We start from the raw sequence: 23591 nt of genomic DNA on the forward strand, positions 1-23591 counted from the left end.
GGGGGGCTGCAAAAAGAGAGAAAGAAAACAGCAGGAACCACAACAAAACGCCAGCCGGGCGGGCGGGCGCGCAGCAGCAGCGGGGCGGCCGAGGCAGTAGCGGCGGCAGCGGCGGCGGCGGCGGCGGAGGCAGCGGCTGGTGCCCGGCTCGGGCTCGGCTCCCGCGACCCCGGGGCGCCGGGCGGGCCCCCCCGCCCCCTCCCCCTCCCCCCTTCCCCTTCCCCTTCCCCTCCCAGCGCGCCCGCGCGCCCCGCGGCCCTCGGCGAGCAGCTCGGCTCCCCCCAGCGCTCCCCGGGCCCAAAGATATGGCAATGGTAGTTAGCAGCTGGCGAGATCCGCAGGACGACGTGGCCGGGGGCAACCCCGGCGGCCCCAACCCCGCAGCGCAGGCGGCCCGCGGCGGCGGCGGCGCCGGCGAGCAGCAGCAGCAGGCGGGCTCGGGCGCGCCGCACACGCCGCAGACCCCGGGCCAGCCCGGAGCGCCCGCCACCCCCGGCACGGCAGGGGACAAGGGCCAGGGACCGCCCGGCTCGGGCCAGAGCCAGCAGCACATCGAGTGCGTGGTGTGCGGGGACAAGTCGAGCGGCAAGCACTACGGCCAGTTCACCTGCGAGGGCTGCAAAAGTTTCTTCAAGAGGAGCGTCCGCAGGAACTTAACTTACACATGCCGTGCCAACAGGAACTGTCCCATCGACCAGCACCACCGCAACCAGTGCCAATACTGCCGCCTCAAGAAGTGCCTCAAAGTGGGCATGAGGCGGGAAGGTGAATATTTATTCTGTGCTTCTCTCCCTGAGCTTCGCCCGCCTCCCCGGCCCTCTTTCTTTCTCTCTCGCGGGGGTGGCTGCTGTATGGGGCTGGGGTTCCTGCGGTCCCGGCCCGTCCCAGCTTCCCCTGTCCCCGCTACCTTCCTCCCCCGGCGTCTCCAGCCGCCCCCACCCACCCCAGCTCGCTGCCGCTGCCTCCCCCTCCCGGCCTGCGCTCCTCTCCCCGGCTCCTCCACCCCACCCTCTGCCTGCTCAGGATTTTGTCCCTGGGATCGTGAGCTGTGGCTTAAATTCCCTCCCTCTGTCTTGGATGTGCTCGGTGCGTGTCTCTTTCCCGCGTGTGCGTGAGGATGCTTGGGGCTGGGCTGGCATGAACTTGGGGAGGGGTGCTTATTTCCCCCGGAAAACTCTGTTTCTGTGTTTTTTCATTCCACTTTCCCCTCCACCTCTTCATGCCCTTTATTTAAAATGGGGGAGGGCTGGAGACTGGAGTACTCTGAACCATAGATTCATTACTGCATCATCCTTTTGGAAGCTTAGCTTGGAAAAAGAGGAGTGAGATTTATTGCACTTGTAGGTCTAATTAGGGGGGAAGGGGGGCTTCTGGCCTGTTCACTGGTTCCCTCTCCTCTTCACCGAGCTGGGGCCGCCTCCTCCAGAGCTGTAGCCTTGTTTTCACCCCTCTACTTTCAAAGGAAAGTTTGTGACTGAACCGTGCTTTCATAGTTGTGTCATTTTTTTTTAAAGCATGATACTCGTTTTATTTCTTCACCAAACTCCACCCTCTGCTTAAATACTGCATACAAATTACAATTTACAGCGGCATTTACCGATCCTTCTGATTTGGCTATAATGCATAGACTGCAGCTGGCATGAGCTTCCACATCATTTAATCCCTGTGTTGTATGGCTTTGGTTTCTTTTAACACAACTTTTGATGTTGTATTTAATATGCTTCATGTTCATGTGGCAAGAGATGCAGCACTTTTCTTATAAATATATCTAGCCATTTACAATTAAAGTTTATCTCCTGACAATCATTAAAGATGTCTTATAGTCAAATTAGTGATCCAGTCAATTTTGTAGAATGTAGATTACTCCTTCTTGTAACTGACTTTAAAATTATATTTTATATGCCACAAGAAAAGAAATTGAATTCCTTCAGATCTCAAGGAGCAGGCAAATATGACTTCATTTCTAGCTCCAGGGAGATTTTATAGGCATCTGAGAAACAAAAAACAAAACAAAACAAAAAACTTTGAATTGTACTCTCATTTAATTGAAAAATAACTGCCAAGTTCAAAACTGTAATTAGAAAAAAGTATTCTAGCCATTATGTTTCAAGAGCTTAAATTGCACTGGGGCTTGCATTAAAATTAGAATCAATGCAAACTTAAGAAAATAGTGTATAACCTGAAGTAAGATAGCTACGTGTACATGGACATATCTATATTAATTTGCTGGGGGGGAGAGTTCAGTAGCCCTAACTTTTCCTAAAGTTGTCTTTGTTTACATGGCAATTTAAAACGCTGGCACTGTTGAAGTAAAACATACACATTAAAAAAAAAAAAAAAAACTTTGGTCAGCTTTAAGAACTCAAAGCATGCTTACGTTTTGCATTCAGATGGTTAATGAATCCAGTGTTTTTGCAGTTGCAAGCTCGTGCATTCACTGGGCAAAAGCTGGCTGCAGGTTGCAGTGGCACCGCGCAGGACAGACATTAATTATATTTTCCACTTTTTTCAATAATGTTTGGCTACTGTAAGTTCAACTTTTTTCTTGATTTTTTTTCAATTTTTTGTTGCTTTTAACAGTGAGAACCTTGTGTGGGGCGATGGGGAGGAGGGGATAGGGGAGGGGTGCAGGATACTTGTTTTCTCTTCAAAAGTTGTTAAGTGGTTAGTAGGGTATGTAACTTGTATCTATTTTAAGGATAATTCCGTAGCATTTTTAGAGAATATGGAAACATTTTGAGCAAAACCAGCTTGCTTGCAAATGAAGAGGCAGCTAGGCATTTGCCTAGAACCACAACCTTTCTCTGGTTTCGCCTGTTTTTGTTTTTGTTTTACCCTGATTTGGTTCCTTCTGGAGGGGTGAGTGGGATTTCATTAATCTGTGTGTGACTTGTTGGTGGTCGAGGGGCTGGGTGGCATTTTCTTGGCCATACCGGGCTGGGGGCCCGTAACTCAGGCCTAGTTCTGGCAGGGCTGGGGTGGCCAGGGGCGCAGGAGACGGCTGGGCATACCGAGCCGCGGAGCTGGAGGGCTTCACCCCAGATTGCCTCCGGGTATGGGCTGTGAGAGCGAGCGCCAAAGGAGATGCTCCGGGGCGCTTGTGGCTGCGGGAAGAACCTCCGCATTGTGTCGGGTGCGCTGCGGCACGGGATGTTCGCAAGCCCCCTGGATGCACATTGCCTCTTTTCTCTCTTTCTTTTCGTCAGCGGTTCAGCGAGGAAGAATGCCTCCAACTCAACCCAATCCAGGCCAGTACGCACTCACCAACGGGGACCCCCTCAACGGCCACTGCTACCTGTCCGGCTACATCTCGCTGCTGCTGCGCGCGGAGCCCTACCCCACGTCGCGCTACGGCAGCCAATGCATGCAGCCCAACAACATCATGGGCATCGAGAACATCTGCGAGCTGGCCGCGCGCCTGCTCTTCAGCGCCGTCGAGTGGGCCCGCAACATCCCCTTCTTCCCGGATCTGCAGATCACCGACCAGGTGTCCCTGCTACGCCTGACCTGGAGCGAGCTGTTCGTGCTCAACGCAGCCCAGTGCTCCATGCCGCTGCACGTGGCGCCGCTGCTGGCCGCCGCCGGCCTGCACGCCTCGCCCATGTCCGCCGACCGCGTCGTGGCCTTCATGGACCACATCCGCATCTTCCAGGAGCAGGTGGAGAAGCTCAAGGCGTTGCACGTCGACTCGGCCGAGTACAGCTGCCTCAAAGCCATCGTGCTGTTCACGTCAGGTGAGGCTGCGGCCGCTGGGAGGGCAGGCCGCGCCGGGAGCGCCCGCAGGCCCCGCTCCGCTCGGGCCCGGCCTCCTGCGCTGCGCCGCTGCACCCGCCGCGGCCGGGCCCTTGCCGGACCTCCGGCCTGGCCGGGACCTGTGGCCCCCGCGCGGGGAAGCGGCCAGCGGCGCCGCTGCCATCTTCGGAGCGCCGCGGTGCGGGAGCTGAGGCGGCGCGGGCGCGGGCGGCTAGGTGGCCCGGCCTGGCGGCCTGGAGTCCCGCGCGGGGCCGCGGCTGCGGCGGCGGCGGCGGGCGCGTGGCTGGCGGGGGGTGGGGCGGGGAGGCGGTGCCGTGGATCCGTCTGGCTGCGCGTGTGTGCGGTGTGCATGTGTGTGCGATGTGCGTGTGCGTGTGTGCCGGAGCTCAGCGTTTCTGAGGGAGGAGAGGGAAGGAAGAGAACGTGGGAATGTGGCTTTCTCCTCTGTGTGGCACGCTCCCTGGCTGACTTTTCCGACACAGTGAGACACAGAGAGGGAGAAAGAGAGGAGTACGGGCAAATAAATCATAAATAATCCCGCTTTATTGCATCCTGATTTTCCCTTATCGGAAACCATTCATGTTTGCAGTTGCTGAGGTTATTGAGGGTCGTAAAAAACGTATTCGATCTAATCAAGAAAGATGAAAAACAAAAGCAATACTGTAGAACCCGCAAGTATGGGAGGATTCCCGTCCCGGAGATAAATCTCATAGCCACGCAAAATGCACGAACATTGGAAATTTAACAGAGTGCCTTAAAAATATCAAATTAAATGTAGGCAGTGGTAACATGCATGTTAACAATTTCTCTTATGATAGATGGTTCAAATTAACTTCCAGGAAAATGCATTAATGTTGCCTTTGAAGGCTCTGGTCCGAGCCTCTGAGAACACTGCCCCCCTTTTATTATTGTAACCTGCAAGAGGGAAACATATAAACACCCAGGACAGCAGGTAATGGGGGGAAATAAAAACAAAGCCAGAAAGGACGCTGGTGGGGAACAGAGCTGCTAAACTGGGTCTCGGGCCTTGCCCACTGTGAGTAGGGTTAGCTGCCGGTTTACCACCATTATTGGCGCTATTGTTTTTAATTCCTCCATTCAGAGAACAAATAAACCATCCTAATAAATCTATCCTAGAGGCAGGACCTCCAAAGGCCAAATTAAAACCACTCTTGAGCAGAGATGGCAAAACCCCTTTCCCAAGGCCTCGTTGAACAGTAAGCAGTGGTATAATCTATCAATATTTCCTGGCTTTCATGCGTGAAGAATCATATTTACATTGTATTAAAATGACTCTTAAATTTGCACAATATTGTAATGTAGCAAATGTAGTATTAATATCGATCTGAACAGCAGATAATTTGTTTAGACAAGAGCATCTCATTTGTATGCAGGGTGGCCTGAGCTGTGGACTTGGACTGCCCCCCTTTTACTTTCAGTGCAAATGCAGGTCTGCTAGTGGGAGAGGGAGTTATTCTTTGCAAGAGGATAAAGTGTGAACCTTAAAACAAATGGAAGATTTATTGAATAGCCTCCTCGGTGTTTGAATGCATTTTATCTTAATAAGTCTTCTTGATGGAAACGTGTTTTTCAAAAGTGACAAAGAGCCTGGGAAGCAGCGACCCGGCTGCTTTAGCTCTGGCAGGCCTGGGGCCTGTCTGGCTCTCCACTACCCAGCTCTTTAGCCAAATTAATCAGGAAGCAAGCCAGTGTCGGGGAAGCTGGGGTTTTAAAATCTCATCCAGTGAGGTGTCTTGAAGCAGAAATGTGACTTGGAGCTGGACAGAGGTCTTCTCAAGAAAAGTCTCCCTCCCTTTTCCTTGTCCCCCCCCCCTAAGGTTCTTTGAACCCCCTTGACTTTTCTGATCTCCTGCCCTTTCCCAGAGAGAGGCAAGGACTGTGCAGGCTGTAAGGAAGACTGTGGAATTATTCATGCTTTCCTTTCAACTTTCCACCCTAAAATGTCCCTGTGAAAAGTGTTCCTTTAAAAAAAAGTTTTCACAAAGATATTTCTTAAACCAAGTCTTCAAGGTGTAAGGGAGGCCGAGAAGTGAACAATAACATTATTTTGTTGGAAAAATTGCAAGAAGAATATCTGAAAGTGGAAATAGAGCTGTCAGTAGTAATTCACCCCCCTCATCCATACAACACATTTCCACTTTTGACTAAACTTGTTTTGATTGCTAGCCAGAAGGGAATTCATGGGAAGCCTTCTCAAAGTCATCCAACTTTTAAGCAAACTTTGAATGATGGAAAAGACAGTTTTAGACATATTGTCCAACGAGGTTTACTCCGGATAAGTATTTGAAGCTGGCACGGGGGTTCCCTGTGGTGGTTTTCACATTTGGCCTCCGGATGGTATGTTTAATCCTTAATATTCTGGACAGTATCCAAGGACTAGGTCATGACCTGAACTTACTTTTTTAAAAAAATTCATTAATTCATACACCTAAATATTCTCTCAGATAAATGAGACTTTCCCCGAAAGGAGCCTTCTAGTTAACATAAATACAAGAAATCCATTTTCAGCACAATAATAACTTTGATTTCTAGTTATGGCAGCTGATTACATCTATATTTCCTGAACACTAAACTCTTCTGAAGGCACAACATGAAATACATTCTCTGCACTACAAAGGCTAAGCTGGGAGGGCCTGAGCGGTAATGGTTATTTATTTACATAATTTCTTTTCCAGATACTGTAGAAGAAATATTGAGGTTTCCCACATTGACACTACCATATAAAAAGCGAGACATGGGTTTTGCACATTCTGCCTCCTTTTCTTATCTGGGTATAACTCATGGAGTGTAAATATGTACTGCATCACACCCCCTGCTCACCTAGTTTCGCTACCACAACCAGACGATTGATCTGAGAGCTCATACTGTCTGTCAGTCCACAGTTGGGGGAATTCTGTTGCAGAAATATCCAAAGTAGGAATGAATATCTAGAGTGGGAAACCAAGCCCAAATTAGGGCTCCTGCCCGAGGGAGGCTACAGGGCTGGCCGGATGGCACTTTGCAGTGGGGCCCAGCTACAGGCATTCTGCCTTCAGAGGAGGAAAGAACTCGATGCAGCCAACACAGGGCCCAGGCATGCCTTTCCTGGGCTTCTCTCCCTTGGAGTAGCCTAGCTGGGGGAAGGGTAGTGACCTTGCACCCTGGGGGCCCTAAGTGTAAATATCAGATAAATATTTTACAAACCTGAGGAGACTCCATATGGTCTTTTTTTTAAAAAAAAAAAAAAAAAAAAAAAAAAAACCTGCTGGGGTATCAGTGGGTCCCTTTCATACTGCATTCTCTGAGGCTGAGAGGGATCCTGTGGCATAAGGGGCAGAGAATGCATGTCAAACAAGATATATGTAAATAAGAGTCTGCGTGGTGGTCATTCAGCAGGACTAGGTTAGGAAGCAAAGCCAAGGGCAGACCCTCAGGGTCCCCTCTCTAAGCATGGAAGCCCCAAACTGTTCCTGCCCTCATCCTGCTAGCCATAAAATCTCACTGACTTCCCAGGTCAGGCTAGTGTGACTGCACCCAAATGGCTGGCTAGAGTAATTAGACATCTGAGAGGAACCCAATCTGGATCTGGGGTCAAAGGAGACCTGCCTCAGAAGTTCCTGAATTATCACTAGTTTTATTTGTATTTTTGCTCAAGGCCATAGCCTTGTAGATGAAGGTGTTAGAATGCTTTACAAATCCCAGTTCTTGAAATGGAGACATAAAGCTCAGAAACTCAGCAGACCCAGGTTTCGCTTTGAATCATTTGCTGTGTCTTCTCAGGGTCACACTTATCCATTCACAATTATACAGTGTCCTTTTGGGGGCATTGCCATGCATGAATTTCTTTCCAGATCTATATATTAGCAAACTCTGCCTTTGATCTCTAGTCGACCTCCTGACTGGCTAAGGGCTCCTCTGTGATCTTCCTGTTTTTAAAATATTTATTATTAATACAGGAAACAACATGGGTGTTTGAACCAAGAGAGGAAGCCTTCACTTCATTCCTCTGATTCCACCTTCCCCTCCATTTGCTTGCCTCTAGTTAGTTGATACAGTATAAACTGCTGTCTTGAAATAGTTTTAGTAGACCAAGAAGAGCCCTTGGTTGATGTGAGATTAAACACACAGGTTATGAGATGTTTCCTTGGGTACAGGTCCTGCCACAGCAAGCCTATCTCCCCAAATCCCCCCTCAACTCCCCACCTCCCAGTTCTGAAGCAGCTGCCTCCAGTCCAGCTTTGTGTCTGATCGCTGAAGTTGTCTCCTTTTCTGCAGCCTGGAGTAACTGAGCCATATTCCTTCTGATTATCATACAGCTTACAGAGATGTGACCAATTTTCAATTACGTGATCTAAGGCACAGATAGAAGTGTTCACCCTGGCTGAGGATTTGCTGCAGAGCTCTTGCTTGCATAGAGAGTGGATCGCAAATCCTCTATTGCCAAAGCAGGAGCTTGATCTGATGCCAGGCCCTGCCAGCCTATGATTTCTTACCCCCTCGCATGTGTCTATTCACTATACAATCTAGGTTCTCCTTGAGGTTTCTGCTTGGGGTCATTTAGGTTTGAGAGGGGGACTCCAAGAAGCATTTTAGAACTGCCTTCCAGGCTGCATATTTAGTCAGGGCTCCTGAACACCCCAAAACCAGGGCCAGAAGGGGCAGAAATCCTCCCTTTAATGAGCACAGCGGAAAAGATGCTCCCCTGAAGGTGGAGGACAGGTTGCTGTGTACAGCAAACATGGCTCCAGCATCGTACATTATTTAATCCAAAGGTGAAAGAGGAGAAACAAAGGGACTGGAGAGGTTGCTGCCTCTTCAAGTGTGTGCCTGTCTCTCCAGCTCCCCAGGCCTGGTGGGAGTTTGATTTGTTTGTATTTGTGTTGGGGGCCGGGGGAAGGAAATAGTGAAGAAGGAGTAGGGAGGCATGGCAGGGAGGATTTCTTTTCTTCTTCCTTCTATTTCTATTTTTTCCCCTTGGCTCCTTAAAAGAAAAAAAAAATAAAATGAACGGCTTGCTGTTTGTGACTTTGCTGTCCGCTGACCTAACCGTGTGCCCCCTCCCCTTGTCTCTCCTTCCGGTGGCTGCTTGGGCAGATGCCTGTGGCCTGTCGGACGCTGCCCACATCGAGAGCCTGCAGGAGAAGTCGCAGTGCGCGCTGGAGGAGTACGTGAGGAGCCAGTACCCTAACCAGCCCAGCCGCTTCGGCAAACTGCTACTACGACTGCCCTCGCTGCGCACCGTATCCTCCTCGGTCATCGAGCAGCTCTTCTTCGTCCGTTTGGTAGGTAAAACCCCCATCGAAACTCTCATCCGCGATATGTTACTGTCTGGGAGCAGCTTCAACTGGCCTTACATGTCTATCCAGTGCTCCTAGACCTTGGGCGCTTCCCACCTGCCCCCACCCCCTAGAGACTCACAGGACCGGCGGGGGGCCGTGGACTCCAATGCCGCGGGGACACCAGGCGGCCGATGCAGGGTGCGGTGGGCCGGGCAGCGGGGAGGAGGGCCAGGGCGACAGGAGCAGCCCACCGTGCAGAAATGCAACCCGAGCTGCAAACCAGGAGAAAAAGAGACTCTTTTTAGTGTCAGATCTGTGGACACGTTGGAAAGGAAAGGAAAAAGACCTTGTGTCTGATGAGAAAAAGAAAAAAATTTGGAAGAGAGGACCATGAAAATTTTAATAAAACAGAAGGAGACTAACGGACCTTCCAGGATTTATTGTGGACAGATGTGGATATATTCTGTACAGAAAACACACATGGAAGTGGACCGAATCCTATGTAGAAACACACACACACGCACACACACACACACACACATTGTTATTCATTTTGTAAAATATTAGTCTTTATTTTCATTTTTTTGTAAAATTTAAACATCGTATGCACATAAAAAAGAAACAAGAATTAGGGGAAAATAACATTTTCCAAATAATTATTAAAAAAATTGTCCTGTGTCTATGTATCTATATCTGTTTTGTATTTTTTTCTGGTTCCAAACCAGATTTCCTGTGATTCTATACTAATAATTTTTGATATAACCCTTTGCTTCTTATAATGAGTGCGATATATGTTGTCGAGGCTGTTCTTCAAGAATTAAAATTGAAGTGAAAATTTAAACAAAAAATAAAAGAATTTAGCAAAACCCACGTGTCTGGTTGCTTGACAGATGTCATCAGTGCAAGAGAACCCTCCAATTAATTTCCACTCCGATTATTATTAGAATGGCGGGGTGAGGGGGAAAACTTTTAAGGTCCATTACCAAGTTGGCTAGATTTATTTCCTAAAAGCAAGCAGCTGCTTTGGTTTTGTAAATGTGGAAGGCCAGGCTCTGCGTGGGACAGAGTGGGGGGGGGGTGGCAGGGCACTTCGGTGCCGGCAGCAGCCACTGTGACCTTGTAGGTGGTGGGCAGCCAGCACGCAGCTGGCCAGGAGGCTGGAGCAGGCCCGGTCCCTCGGGGTTGAGTCTCTGCGCTGCCTGTTTCAGTATCTGCAGGTGGGAACTTGCCTGGCTGGAGAGGATGGAGCCCTGACAGTGGGGGGGTTCAGCATGGAGAGGGCCACTCTGACACCTCTGCATCTCATCTGTGACTGGAGGGTCAGCCTCTTCCCAGCTCTGGGAGAGAAAGCTGGGGATTCAGCTGCGAGCCCTGGCTTTGCTCCTCCTGCGGTCCGCTATATCTGGCTACAGTTTGCCCTTCACTCCAGACCCTGTCACAGGGGTTTCCCGGGAGGGCCCTCTAGCTCTGTGGGGCATCTGGAAGGGCCCCACTGTGGCACTTAGGAGTGTGGACCTGGAACCTGGGAGTCCAGCAGCTGGGCTGGAGCAGATTCTTTCCAGAAGCGGTGTGTGAGTCTTAGTGGCCCTTTCAGGGTAGCAACCCCCTGCTGACGTCTCCCCTTTGGTGTGTGTGTGGGTCTGCTCTCTGTAGCAGCTTTCGGAGCATGAATGTTTTATAGGATCCAAGTTGGCACTGTGAGAACATATATTGCCAAGGGAGCTTTTTCTTAACATATTAATAAAGCCAGGTCTTTTAAAATAACACCTCTTCACCTCTTCCCTCACCTTCTCCCCCAGCCCCAAACAGGCACGGATGAGGCAAGAGCTTTACTTTCTGAAGGCAGTGGCAAAGTTTTGCTCTCAATTTGCCGTCTAGAAGTCTCCAGGTGGCCTCACCCCTTTAAAAATGCATGAACAAGCTCCAATCCACCTAAGGTTTTAATATTCTGGGGCCAGAGCAGCCCGGCAATGCCACCGCTTTCTGTGAAGAAGACCCTGCAGGTCCGCCTGGGGACCGGCCCGAGCCCTAGGGCAGCTAGACGGATAGGGTATGTGGGGTGTGGAGCCCCTGGGGCCCTCCTCCCTTCCAGCAGGTCCCACCCGGCCCTGGGCCTCGTCCTTTGCACCACACCCAGGGGCAATGATTTTGGGTCTAGGCTGACTGCTTTGCAGGTTGGGCACCCAAGGCAGGAGGAGCGTGGGAAGAACTCGTATTTAACCACTGACTGCCCCCCAGGAAGTCTCAGGGAGCCTTCCCGGGAGTGGGGGGATTAGGGTGGGCTGGGCTGCTGCGGGGGGCTGCTGAAGGGAGCCAAGCTGCCTCCAAGCACTCACCGATCTTTCCTACCTTTCTTGAAATGAGATGTAAATATATTCATTACAGTGTGATCCCTCTGATGAAAACAGATAAACATTTTCGTAGGTCAGAAACGTATTTTTCAATTAATTTCAATATGGAGGCCCAAGCGTAAGGCACCCAAAGTGGGATTGGCCAGGAAGCCGAGGCCCAGGGTGTAGGAAGCACTTGTTCCAGGGCTCAGAGTTGACAGTGCTACCTTGTCTCTTGCTCAACTGCCTACAGCCTGGGGAATCCCAGTGACCTTTCTAAGCCTGGGCCTAAGCTGGAGGGGTGGGGGTGGGGGGTGACCAGCACAGCCTAGGAAGAAAAGCAGGCCTTCCTGTGGCCTCACAGACTCCCTCACAGGTTTGGTCTAGGAACCAGGAGGCCCTGGGGACGAGCAAGAGATGCTCAGAGGCCATTTCTGGGATTTGCGGGCAGTGGGTTTCTCCTCCGCTGTCTCCTTGGTGGCTGGGGTAGTCCCCGCCTGCATTAAACACAGAAAGACAGTCATCTTCAGAGCTCTCTGTGCGTCTCAGCCAGAGAGAAGGAGCCTTCCCAGGGGCCATGTGGACGCCCCTGCAGAGCAGGACAGGCTGTCCGCAACCTGAGGCTTTCCATTCTCAGAGCGCGCAGTTGGGCCCCATGAATCTGCTCGGGCTAAGGGAAGGTTTACGAACTGAGACAGGCATCTAAGCCACCGGGTGAAGCTTCCGACAAACAGGAAGCGTCGTCTCCGCTCCCGGCCATCTAAAATCTCCTTGGCCGGGCTTACCAGTGGCCATGGCGGGGGAGCTAAGGGCCGAGCAGCCCGGGGGCCCCTCGCAGTGTGGAGCAACAGCCCACTAGAGGCCGGGGTGCCCCCTCAGGATCCCGTGCCACCTCAGACCCTTGGAGCCGCTGGGCAGAAGGCCACGTGGAGCAGGTGGGAGTCTCCTCTGCCTGGGTGGCTGCCCGGAGGCCCCTGAGCACTGAGCCACCTTAGAGCCAAGCGCCAGGGGGAGCCCTGGAACCCAGGTGTGAGGCTGCAGGCAGGTGTAGCCCAGAAAGTCCGCTGGAGGACTCAGGAGAGTGGGGCTGGGTGAACTGGGTGGAGTAGAACCGACGGGCACCCCCAGGGTCAGAGGAAACCCATGTTAACAGTTGGAGAGTGTCCCACACAAGGTGACTTCCCTCTGGAAATTACCTGTGACATATGAAAGTCAAACGTTGAGAATTTTAGGGGCTTTGAAGTCGGTTTAAACTACTTTAACAACAAACTTTGCTGAAAGCACCAAAAAAGGCTGTCTTGGGACTTGCTCTCCTCCGGCAATTTCTAGGGACTATAGCTGCGCCTCATCTGCCGCGGAGGGACAAGGACTGGCGCAAAGGACTTAAAATATGACCTTTGCCCCGACATGCACATCCCAACCTGCGGCCAGGCCTGGCGGAAGCCCGGGGGTGGGGATCGGCCTCCCTCCCGGCCACCAGGACCACCTTGGGCTTCCGGAACTCTGCACCTCGGTCGGTTCAGGCGCCTGGTCTCTGGCAGCCGCAAAGGGTCTCCGTCCGCTCCTGGAAGCCCCTCCGCCCAACTTTGCGCTCAGAGGCGCTGGGGATCTGGAGGCCCCTGCACCCAAGCCTACCTGAGCCCGTCTGCTTGGAGTGTGCAAAAGTTTATTTTTAAAAAATCCTGCTTCTCCTCCTCCGCTCGTAGGCAGTCCTTGTATCTCCTACAGCGGCAGAATCACCTCGTAAGCTCCTCGATTCCTCAGAACAAATCACCTGAATGTCTCTGCAATGGGAAACCGTGAAGGAGCGTGGGGAGGGGATTCAGGGAAACACAAGTGGGAACTAATAAAACTCTTGTTAGAGGGCCTGCTCAGGATTCGTGGCGTCACTGGGCCTTTTACTTGGAAAGCCAAAGAGTTGTATTCCTAAATGAGTTAAAGACCCATTTACCTCTGTCGTGTTCTATTCATCAAGCCACAAGTTGAGAGTTCCTAACATGAAACTATTTGTTTGCTTACACAACCAGCTGGGCGCAATTTCACGTCTGAGATATCTATCTGAAAGCGCCTCTCATTTATTATCTCTCCTTGTCAGCGAATCCATTTTCCAGCTCTCCCTCCCCCCGCCTTTGGACTTTATTTATTTATTTATTTATTTATGGTGGGACTTCTTTGCCTGGGAGAACCTGGGTCTGGAAGGCTCCCAGGGGAGCGGCCGCTCCCTACGCGGTTTCCGCTGCGCCCAGGGCGCGTGGACCAGGGGCCCGTGGAGACGAGCTCGCCGCCACCGCTGACCCCCAGCAGCCGGCAGGCCAGGGTGTGGGGCGGGCAGCGGGCGGGCCCGGCCGGATACAGCTGAGCTGCCTTTCTCCCTAGATGTTCTCCGTGCTATCTCTCCCAGAGTAAGCCACAACCACCTGTGCGAGGAGGGGGTGGGAGGAGGCCGGGAGGGGAGCTCAGGAGCCTCTCCCCGAGTTAGGGGGCCGAGATACCGATTTGAGAGATGCTTTCACAAAGCCTCACCTAGTCCCGCGGGGCCAATCTCTCCTCCTGGGCCGGAGCGCAGAGTGAGTAACCAAGATGTAAATAGTTGCGTGATGGGTTGGGGGAGGGGGCAGCGCATTTATTGTGTGCGCTGAGGGGAGAAGGCTGCACGTGGTTTCAGTTTTGAAGCACAAAGAAATAACGTGCAATGCAGAAGAGAGGTTTATGAATGTAACTGAGGGGAAAGAAAACAATGAACACGGTGCGAGGTTGCACACTCGACTGGCCACCCCTCGCCTTCTCTTCCACCCCAATTTTGCGAAATCCGGATCATGTGAATAGAGTAGGTCTAGGCAGTTGTATCGGGCTGACAAGGGAACCCCTGATGGAGGTCACAGTGATGGGTGGATAATGTGTCTATCCATCTCCTAGTCTGCTAAGGCCTCCTCCAACCAAGCTGATAGAAAGAGATCAAATCCCCCCCAGTCCAACGTATAAAATAGCCCCAGTTGTAAAGATGGAAAGGAGAAGGGGTGTCTGTAAGGGAGGGGAGGGAAAAAAGAGAGAGAACAAGGGATTTCTTTAAGAGAGACCAGGCTGGTCTCCGCAAGCTATCCTATTGTGTTGATTTAGGAAGACATTTGCTGTATATAACGCTTAAGGCTGAAAATATCATTGCGCAGCCAGATAAATAAAGCGTTGGCCCAACGGTGGCGTCAGCGATCGATCTCTGGGCTCAGAGGAAAAAGGAGAGAGGCAGGGTCATGCGCAAGCCTCTGTCTGTGTGCTTGTCAGTCGGCATGCACGAGCCTGAGTGTGTGTGAACGTCAGGGTGTACGGGAGAGAACCGAGTCTTCAGCTGGCCAAGAGGCTCATTAGCATTCCTAACCCATGGACCTGCACTGACAACTAACAGAGATATCCCGCTCACCACCAGGCCTCCTCTCCTTTTGTCTTCAGATCTGGAGGAGAAAAAGATTTCTCGGTGGAAGCTGAAGCCTGAACTTCCATGTGGTTGTTGGAGATTCTGGGTATTAAAAAAAAAAAAAAAAAAAAGGACGTGCCAGGATCTCGCCTGATCTTTTACTCTGCTTTTAAAAACTTCCCTCCTAAAAAAAGAAACTTTTTTTGCTTTTCTCTCTCAAAGTGTAATATGCTTGTTGAAACTCCAAGCTTAAATGAGACAGAAAATCCTCTGAAAATATTTTGCCTTTTCTCCTTGTTGACACGCAGAGAGGTGGATGTTTATATGTTTGGCTCACATACACATGTAAAGCCGGTACTTTTAGTTAAGGATTTCTAGAATATAGCAACCAGGGGTTGTTTGAGCTTTTTGTTTCTCTTTTTTCTTTGCCTTGCTTTTGTTTTTTGTTACGATAAAATTCCTTTTTATTTTTCATAATAAATGCCCTGCTTCTTACTTTATCAGTCTGTTGTTTAAATAAACTACAACTTTCAAAATTAAAGGCTCTAGTTTTGTATTAACCATCAGAAATAAGCAGTTTTAGAGACCTCCACTATTCTAAGAAACATTTAAAAATAATATTCATTCATGCAGTTTTAATCACCTTACACCTATCTGGGGGAAAATGTCTTTTCACCATATCTCACAGGGATAAATATGTATCCACTTTGCTCTCCTAGATCCTGTGCCTTGATCGCCATCAAACGAGGCAGATAGTTTTACACTGGAGTGTACAAATTATCCCATGTTGACAGATGTTTGTCACTTAGTAACTTCTTTCCAAGTTTTTCCCCCTCCCCTAAGCCTTCTTTCTAGCTTGCTTTGTTATTTTAAAATATGCATGTCTCTCACTGGAATGCCAGTCACGAGTGCAAACTTTGTGTCCAACCTCCCACATGAAATGATCCTTTTAGAGGGAACTCGATATGTCTCAATCTGCACTTAACTCAAAGCCTCTGAGTACGGGCCACTCACTCACTGGTCCTGGCTCCTAAATAACTCAGCAGAAACGAGTTTCCAACTAAAAATCCCCTCGAATGTCTCCCAGGGAAGAAATGTAGCTCCTATAATTAAAGGAGGCAACGGCCAGAGGGGGAATGCAGCCGGCAGCCAAAAAAAAAAAAGTAAGAGTTTTATTTATTTGCTGATTGAACTTGTGTTGTCATGACCAGCAGGTTTATCCACACTGGAAGTGCTGGAGGTTTGTACTGTGTGTGCACAAGAGGGAGTGGTGGAGAGGATGGGGAAGGGGAAGGATGACATGGAATAAGAAGAATGAAAGTGAGAAGGACAACTTTGGGAAAGAGAATATGATCTGTGGGACAATGTAGGGAAATTTCTTTGCACAGGATTTGAGTAAAACCTTTTAGTGAGGAATATGGGAGGGGGGGATGCTCAGAGGAGATGAGGGGGTAATTATAGTAAATTCTTGAATGCAGGGTATCATCAGGAAAAGGAGGACTCTTAACTGTTTTCCCTAGAAAAGTAATGTGACAGCAGGAAAATTATTAGCTGTGCTGTGTGTGGCGGTTTGGGTATGTGGGGGGTGGAATTATGAAGAGAGGAACCAGAGGGAAGGGAAGAAGTTCCAGGACTCCAAGCAGAAGTGTCAGGGAGCCAGAAGCCCTCCACCCCCCTTGGCAAAAGTTGCCTAGTAGGTGTGGATGTGAAATCTTCTCTAGAAGACATCATCTTTGCATCTTATTTTAATTAGTTTCATCTATTTGAGCTGATTCTGGCATTAGAATCGCTTACAGGATGATTCAGCTCATGAGATGAAGAACACCTCGCAATCTCTTCTACCACCCCCCAAAAGCTTCAAAACAGAAGGACTACTCAGGCTGGGCAGCTCATTCCTATTAAAAAGGCAAAACTTTAGCACTGATGAAAAACAGATGAATTTTTTCTCCCTCTCTCTGAAACAGTTACTCTCTTTTACTGATGTGAAGTGACGTCAGTAATGCCTGTCCTATCCCCTTGGAGAGAAGGGAGAGAGGAGGAGGGGATGGAAGGAGGGAGCTGGGAGAAAGAGCTAGAGAAAAAGAGAGAAAGCCAACCGGGGGGAAGAGGGGAAAGGGACAGGGGTGGGAAGGAGAGAATGGGAAGGAATATTCTACACTTTGGGGCCAAAATTCCACAAACTGTGGGCAAAACAATGCTTTAGAAGCCGGTGATTGATAGGACACCTTTCTTTGCTCTCCCTCGATCTGCATATTCTAACATATGGAAAGCTTACAGGCCCTGTGCACTTATAGAAGCCGATAATGCATTAGCTCTCAGCAATATTTACAGCACCACTTTTAATACACACCAGATGGTTCGCGACTGTGCGGCCTCAGCCAGCTTGCTCCTCGATTTCACTCGGCGGCACTTTGTTGCAATTACGCTCCACGCTGAGACCAATTTTATTGGTGACCTATTTTTCATATTTGCAGCATTTTATGTTAAAAACCTCGTCTCTGGCCTTTTTGTAAAGGGCAGCGCTCAGGAAGGGAGAGCTTAGGAGGACGGCGGGGCTGTCTAGGTGGATATTAATATTTATCATGATGTTACATACCTCGGGTTTAAGTGAGTAAACCGGATAGACATAAGTACTCGGGTCATTATGTTTGTTCACTCACCCCCTGTTTGTCAGACCCCCACGGACTGTCTACACGGCGCGCTCGCTTCAGAGTCAATACATCCGACCATAAATATTGTATTCCATTAATTATCACGCCACTGGCTTAGCCTGGGCGCCGGCGTCCTCGAGCGACGCAGGGCAAATGAGGACGCTTCCTGAGCAGATTTCTAGGCTGGGAACCCCGCTGAAATTTCCGCAGTGCCTGGGAATTCCTAGAGCCCGAGCGCCCGGCTCAACTCGGGCTGGGCCTGGGGCCGGCTGGCGGGGGAGGGGGTGAGGCGGGCGGATGCCTGACGCCGCCAGGAGCGCTCAGTACCTGTTATCTTGCCACGCAGAAGGCCACAGGGAGAATCCCATTTGGCACGCCGGGAAAGGCTTTCAACTTTATCTCCCGTCATGTAAATATCCCCGAGTGCCCGACTGAGGGACTTTGTTTTGCATCGAACAATATAAATATCCTCTTTGCTGCAACGCAGGTGTGCGCTTCCTACCCGAACTCTTTTTTTTTTTTTTTTTCCTTCCTCGTTTATAGTAACTCTTTATACCCCCATCCCCTGGTTAAAAAATCACAGATGTTTACTTTATTGATATAACCTATACCATGGTTAGGCTGAGGATAATATGCCGCAACTAACAGTCATTTAGCAAATAATAGAGGCGTTCTGGATGCTTTCCAACGTTACACATGTAGTTGGTCATAAAATGATACGTGAAAAAATTAACATCTGCTTTCCTAAAATAAAGTGTGCCAAGTAGCTTTTTATGAATGCTTTCCTCATTTTAAAAAGAAATATGGAGAGATAAACTGGCACCCAGATGTATAGCATATTTATAATGGCTTTAGGATTTAAAGGTAGCGTATTCATTGCACAAGCCATTTAAAAACTGACGGTTTAAAAGCTCCTTAACCCCAGACATCTTCGAATCCTTAAGAGTCTTCCAAATTGTATTATTTAAAGAGGAATTTACTGTAATTTAATTGTGTATCAAGGCAGAACTACGTGCAAGTCGGGGCACTGCGGCCTGAGCTCAACAGAAATTTCAACTCGCCTTTTATTTACCTAATTTCTCAGCAAGGTTCCCAGGCCCTTAAGAAGGCAGAGCTGGAAAGTTTAGTTGGGCTCTTTTTTGTTGTTGTTTAATTCCACTATTAGGAAATGAGGCCTACCTTTGAATTATTTCATTAGGATTTGGCCTTTTGGGGGAAGGGGTGGGAACCATAATCATTAGTGGCTTTTTATTATTTCTACAATAAATGGCTAGATTCTTTGTTGAATAAGCTGCTTGAATGTTTTGCAGATGTTCCACTTAGACCAAATCTGACCCCCTATTTCCTCCCAAATAAGTCGCATAAACTCTCCCTCCACTGCCTTTACTCGAGAGCATGTTCCCCCCACCCTGGCAAGTTTATAAGTGTCGAGCATATTCTTATGAAATTTCCACCTAACTGCACGCACACACACAAATACATTTACACACACACACTCCCACCCACTGAGCCTCTGAGCGTGGCAGAGGGTAAGAGAAGAGAAAAAAAGACGAGAAACTGGTGAGGCGGAATGGAAAGGAGGAGGGAAGTCGGCGCAGTGGTTACACTCCTATGAGGAGTGCGCCCTCCCTGGGCCCCTCACCCCCCTTTGTGCCTTGGGTTTGAAACATGGGGGGTGGCCCAGGTCCGTTTCCCCCAAAGTGCCGGGAATCTCGATTTGCCCAGCGTTTGGGGCGTCCCCTCAAGGTGTTTCGGGCCCGTCCCAGCGAGCTGAGGCCGAGCCGGGCCAGCCCGGCGGTCATCCCGGAGCATCCCTCCCGCGGCACCGCCCAGCCGCCGCAGCCGCGCGTGGGCACCGAGGCCGAACAAAGGGCTCCGTGGGGCGCGGGGCGCGGGCACGTGACAGGCCCGGGCGCCGCGTCGCGAACCCCCGCTGGGAGGGGCGGCCGACCCGGGGGTGCCGTGTAGCTTCCCGACATAAAAAGCGCGGCGGGCCTCGCGCTGGCTGCGCCGGGCCGCGCGCCGCCGGGATGAGAAGTACTTGTCTGGCTCCGCGTTGGAGAAGCCGCACGTCTCATCTCTCCAGCTCTTGCTTGAAAAGCACTCGGAAGAAACTGTGTGCGCGGGGAGGGCCGCGGGGTGGGCAGGGGCCAGGCTGCGAGGCTGAGGGGGACCGGCCTGGGGGTGGATGGGAAGGAGGTGGAAGAAGTAGCTCCTTTCTGAGTGACAGGACTCCTTTTCAAGGAGCAAACGGGGAGGGGCGGGTGGGGAGAAGCTCCGCGTACGCACAGGAGAATTTTCAAGGTTTCGAAGTCACTCCCCTCCCCTCCCTTTAAAGACAGAGATCTCTCCTTTTTCTCTTCTTTTCTTTCCTTTCTCTTTTCTTTCTTTCTTTTTAAGGTAGGAAGTGCGTGTGCCAACGTGTCTTGGTGTATTTCAGGAGAAAGAATGATGCATTAAACTTTAAAAAATCTTCTTGAGTTCGTAAAAATTATTGAAAACATTTTAACATGTTTTTGTGGCCTCACTGACCAGAGTGGATAAGTCAAGCTCTCGGACAGAGGTCTTTAGTCAAAGATGATATGTTTGTTAGGGAAAGAAAGTTTCCCCTCACCCCAATAACAAAACCTATCACAGATTTACTTCTTACTAGAAAAGAATGTGTCCTTTTTTGAACACCTCTAAGGTGTCAGATGCCTCTGAGAAATCAGGTTGGGTGAGTAAAACTCATCACACACGCGCCGATTTTTAAAGCCTGCCTGGATTTATAACTTAACCTTAGAAACACGTTTATCATCTCCATTCTCAACCTCAGGTTTAAGAAAAAAGTAGTGTTGGAGGGCCATGCCTTATAGAGGAGAAAAGCTTCTTTTAAAAAAAGATTTAAACCCACAGTACCAGTTGTTTGTTGTTGTTATCATGATTACGATGGTTATTATGTCATCCCTCCTTTTTGCACTTGATCTGATGAGAGAACTTTTTAAAAGAGTGTGAAATGAAGGACACAAAGACAGTATATCAATGAAAAGAAGAAAGTGGCCCTTTTCATGAGAACTAAAGAAAACCCAAATGTAGATGAAGTGTACCGTAAAAGCTGCTTCAAAGTCCATCTTAATTCCCTTGGGCTCAGTCATCACAAACATGTGATAATTGGGAGTCCTGCATGGAGGTAAGACAGCCATGGGCTGGGGGTCATGCAGATGCACCTCCCTGCCCTCTAGCTCCAAATACATTTGAACCAAGAACTTGGAGACCTTACAGAACCCAGGTTTGGCTACTTAAATTTCAAATGCTATATGCCCATTAAAGTAATTTTTCCCTTCCTGAGTAACTGTGCTCACGAAGGGAGCTTCATCCTCCACCCCACCTCACCCCTCAGCAGGTTGGAATATGCTGGGCCATATTCTAGGTTTTGACTATTACTTTGTGATCAGCTCTGTTTAATTTTCTATTTATTTTCGGACCTCAGCCTTTCTGGATCACAAAAGTCCCCACAAGCAACACAGCAATAAATCTGAACAAAAATAAGACAGATTTCCTCATCGATGTGTAATAAAGTTAAAGGACATTGTTCTGTCAGACAAGCGCTAAGTAGAAAATAAATCTCAGAGTCTGGGGAAACAAAACGGAGCGCTGCTGGCATGTGTGTAAATTTACTTTTAAAAGCAATAAATCAATGTTAAATTAAACAGCTGGGTACCCTGTCTAGGAGAAGGTTCCGTGTTTAAGAAAACCTTGACGGGAGAAATGTGCTATTTAATCTGACACCAATAACAAAAAAAGTTAAATTTTTATTGTGATCCAAGGCAAGACTGGCCTGGGAATGTCTCTGAACTTCAGAGAGGAAGAGGGGAAGAAGAGGCAGTGTGAACTGTATCTACAGTTTCTATCTTCAGATCTTGACATATGTTTTCAGGCATAAGGAGACGAGGAGGTTTCATAGAAATGTTTTAGATGTTTTGTAAATTGTAGCTTAAGCTCCTTACTGGCTTAGGTTTGTTGGGTGGGTTATGATCTTTGTGGGATTTTTCCTCCTGTAACTACTATAACCTGTGGAGATGTTTTACTGAGCACGTGGAGCATATTCTTATCTAACACTTCCTTGATTCTCAACGTGATTGTTTTGTACAGTAAATAGCAGAGTAGAAAATAAAGAGAATTGTTATTTCATATCTATTATGTCTTGCCTTTTTTCACTGAGAAGCAAACCTGAGATTGGAGTAGCAGTTAAAAATCAACTGGAATATTTTAATATTCATTTTTCTAAGTTTTTTTGTTTGTTTGGTTGGTTGGTTTATTTTCACAAAACACTTAATTGGGAAAATTTGTATGTGTGGGGTTGGAGCAGGGGACAGAACAATAGAAAACCCAAGCTCTGGCTCTGCATTCTAAGAGCAATGTGAATCGATGAGTTATTATAAAGACAATATTCAATAGCAGGAGATTAGGAGTAGTTTAAGGCTAACATGTACATACACGGATTCCCCCACCACCAATCTTAAAATGAAATTCCAGGAAGAATCAACAGAAGTACTTTAGAAAGCAGATATGAGATGAACCCCTTAGTCTTTTGCATTCAGATCAACTAGTTTAAAAGAAAAATATGGGATTCTTGCCTATACAGAAACCAGCAAACTGTTCTTTACTTTCTTCATATCACAATCTCAGAAGCTGTGTTTTGTTAGCCAAGTTCCACAGAATATTCATATAATTAGGTAACATCATTCAAACCTAAAAGATGGGGAAAGTGCTGTTTTCTCCCTCAAGCTACAAACTAACAGGGATATTTGGCAGCATCTTGGCTACCTTTGACTTTTCTTCAGCCAAAGGAAATATCAAAGACCCGGTTGCCTGGAGAAGAATAAAGTTATGTTATTTATATTTTGAAGGCTGCATTCAGTTTCCATGACCGGTCGTGGCTTGTTAAGGAAATCTGTGTCTTATGCCACTCAGAGATGGCTCGAATTGCGTGTCAGGAGACGTCTGGGCAGCCTTGTAAACTCAGAATGACTTCTCAAATCCTGCTAGGATTTCCCAGCGATGTGCTTTCCTGTGTGCTGAACCCCTGGGAGTCATGTCAGCCCAAGGTGAGCCTTTCAGGCACTGCTCTTGGTCCCCATCTGGAGAGGAAGGTGCAGAATTAGTTAGATGCTGCACTGGTTTTGGAGGTGGGGATGGGGGGAACGGAAAGGCCGCTTGTTCTAATTAAAGACAATAAGCAACCCTGTGAGGAGCTGTCCTTTAGCCTTAGCCTGAGGCAGAAAGGGTCTGTCTCACCTCAGTAGTTAAGTCTGTCTGAGCTGGCTTGTGGGGCGAGGAGCAGAAACCTGCAGGTAGCGTTGGGCTCAGGTGAGACTGGGCCAGTGGTTAAGTCGCAGCGAGTGCATCTTTACCTCCCAATTCCCTAGTCGCTCTGTGCTCTGCGCTTGACTTTGATTCTAACTTTGCTTGCTAGATGGCGCTCGGTGTCTCAGGACCTTCCGTTTCAGAATTAAAGCGGCTTTTTAGTTAGCACCGTTGTTCTCAACTAGTTGTGGGCATTTGATTAACACAGTGCTGGTAATGTTATTACTGCCCTTGTTTTTGTCACCCTTGTTCACTTTTTGATTAAGGTAGCGCCCAGGTGGGAGCTGCCCACCTTAATCCGTATAATAAATAAAATTGAGTGAAACTCTGCACCTGAACCTAGGGTACATTTATGGCTCAATTATCCGTTCTGATGCATATCATAAAAGCACTTTTGTAACTTTTCCTCCAGTAATCTGATTGAGGTTTTCAGGAAGAAGATAAATCAGCAGGTCCAGATGGTTATTTACCATCCTTGAGGTTTACCACCAAGAGCTCACCTCCGGCTCCCACTACTATTACCTATTTCCATTTCAAGATGAGTTAAGCTAATCTTAGGGAACTTATTACTTTCATTTATCATTATGGCATGCCATTCATTGATTTTAAAGTATTATAATTTGTTTAAAGCCCAAAAAACTACAATTCATGTCCACAAAGAAATGTGTTTTAATATTAGTAATAAAGGCTACCATAAAGCTTGTGAAGGGCTATTTGTGGATTCTAATGTATATTTATTTTAATCACTAGGTGATTCTTCTCAGATATTCAAAACACTTTTAAAAAATACTTCTTTGTGTTGAGGCACAAAGAGACAAAATCA

At 48.7% G+C, this 23591-nt stretch overlaps 1 protein-coding gene and 1 long non-coding RNA gene across 6 annotated transcripts; one reads left to right on the forward strand and one right to left on the reverse strand.

Annotated features, from left to right (window-relative positions):
• The first annotated feature begins 217 nt into the window (after positions 1 to 217).
• On the forward strand, positions 218 to 9377 carry NR2F1 (nuclear receptor subfamily 2 group F member 1). Of its 5 annotated transcripts, none has more exons than XM_065873512.1 (4): positions 306 to 418; positions 542 to 765; positions 3207 to 3734; positions 8848 to 9377. In XM_065873512.1, exons 1-4 carry the CDS (start codon positions 306 to 308, stop codon positions 9126 to 9128), a joined length of 1146 nt encoding a protein of 381 aa, XP_065729584.1. In that variant the 3' UTR covers positions 9129 to 9377. The 5 variants fall into 5 exon arrangements, with proteins under 5 accessions (XP_065729581.1, XP_065729584.1, XP_065729583.1 ...); XM_065873511.1 differs by having other exon boundaries at positions 306 to 389; positions 462 to 765; XM_065873513.1 differs by having other exon boundaries at positions 306 to 389; positions 540 to 765.
• Positions 8703 to 13098, reverse strand: LOC136120059 (uncharacterized). Its single transcript, XR_010655731.1, has 2 exons — positions 12998 to 13098; positions 8703 to 9304 (listed from the first exon to the last, which is right to left on the reverse strand). It is a non-coding gene; the product is annotated as an uncharacterized lncRNA (long non-coding RNA).
• Between the last annotated feature and the right edge of the window lie 10493 nt (positions 13099 to 23591).

Source organism: Phocoena phocoena, chromosome 3 (genome assembly GCF_963924675.1).
Source record: "Phocoena phocoena chromosome 3, mPhoPho1.1, whole genome shotgun sequence".
NCBI classification, from domain to species: domain Eukaryota; kingdom Metazoa; phylum Chordata; class Mammalia; order Artiodactyla; family Phocoenidae; genus Phocoena; species Phocoena phocoena.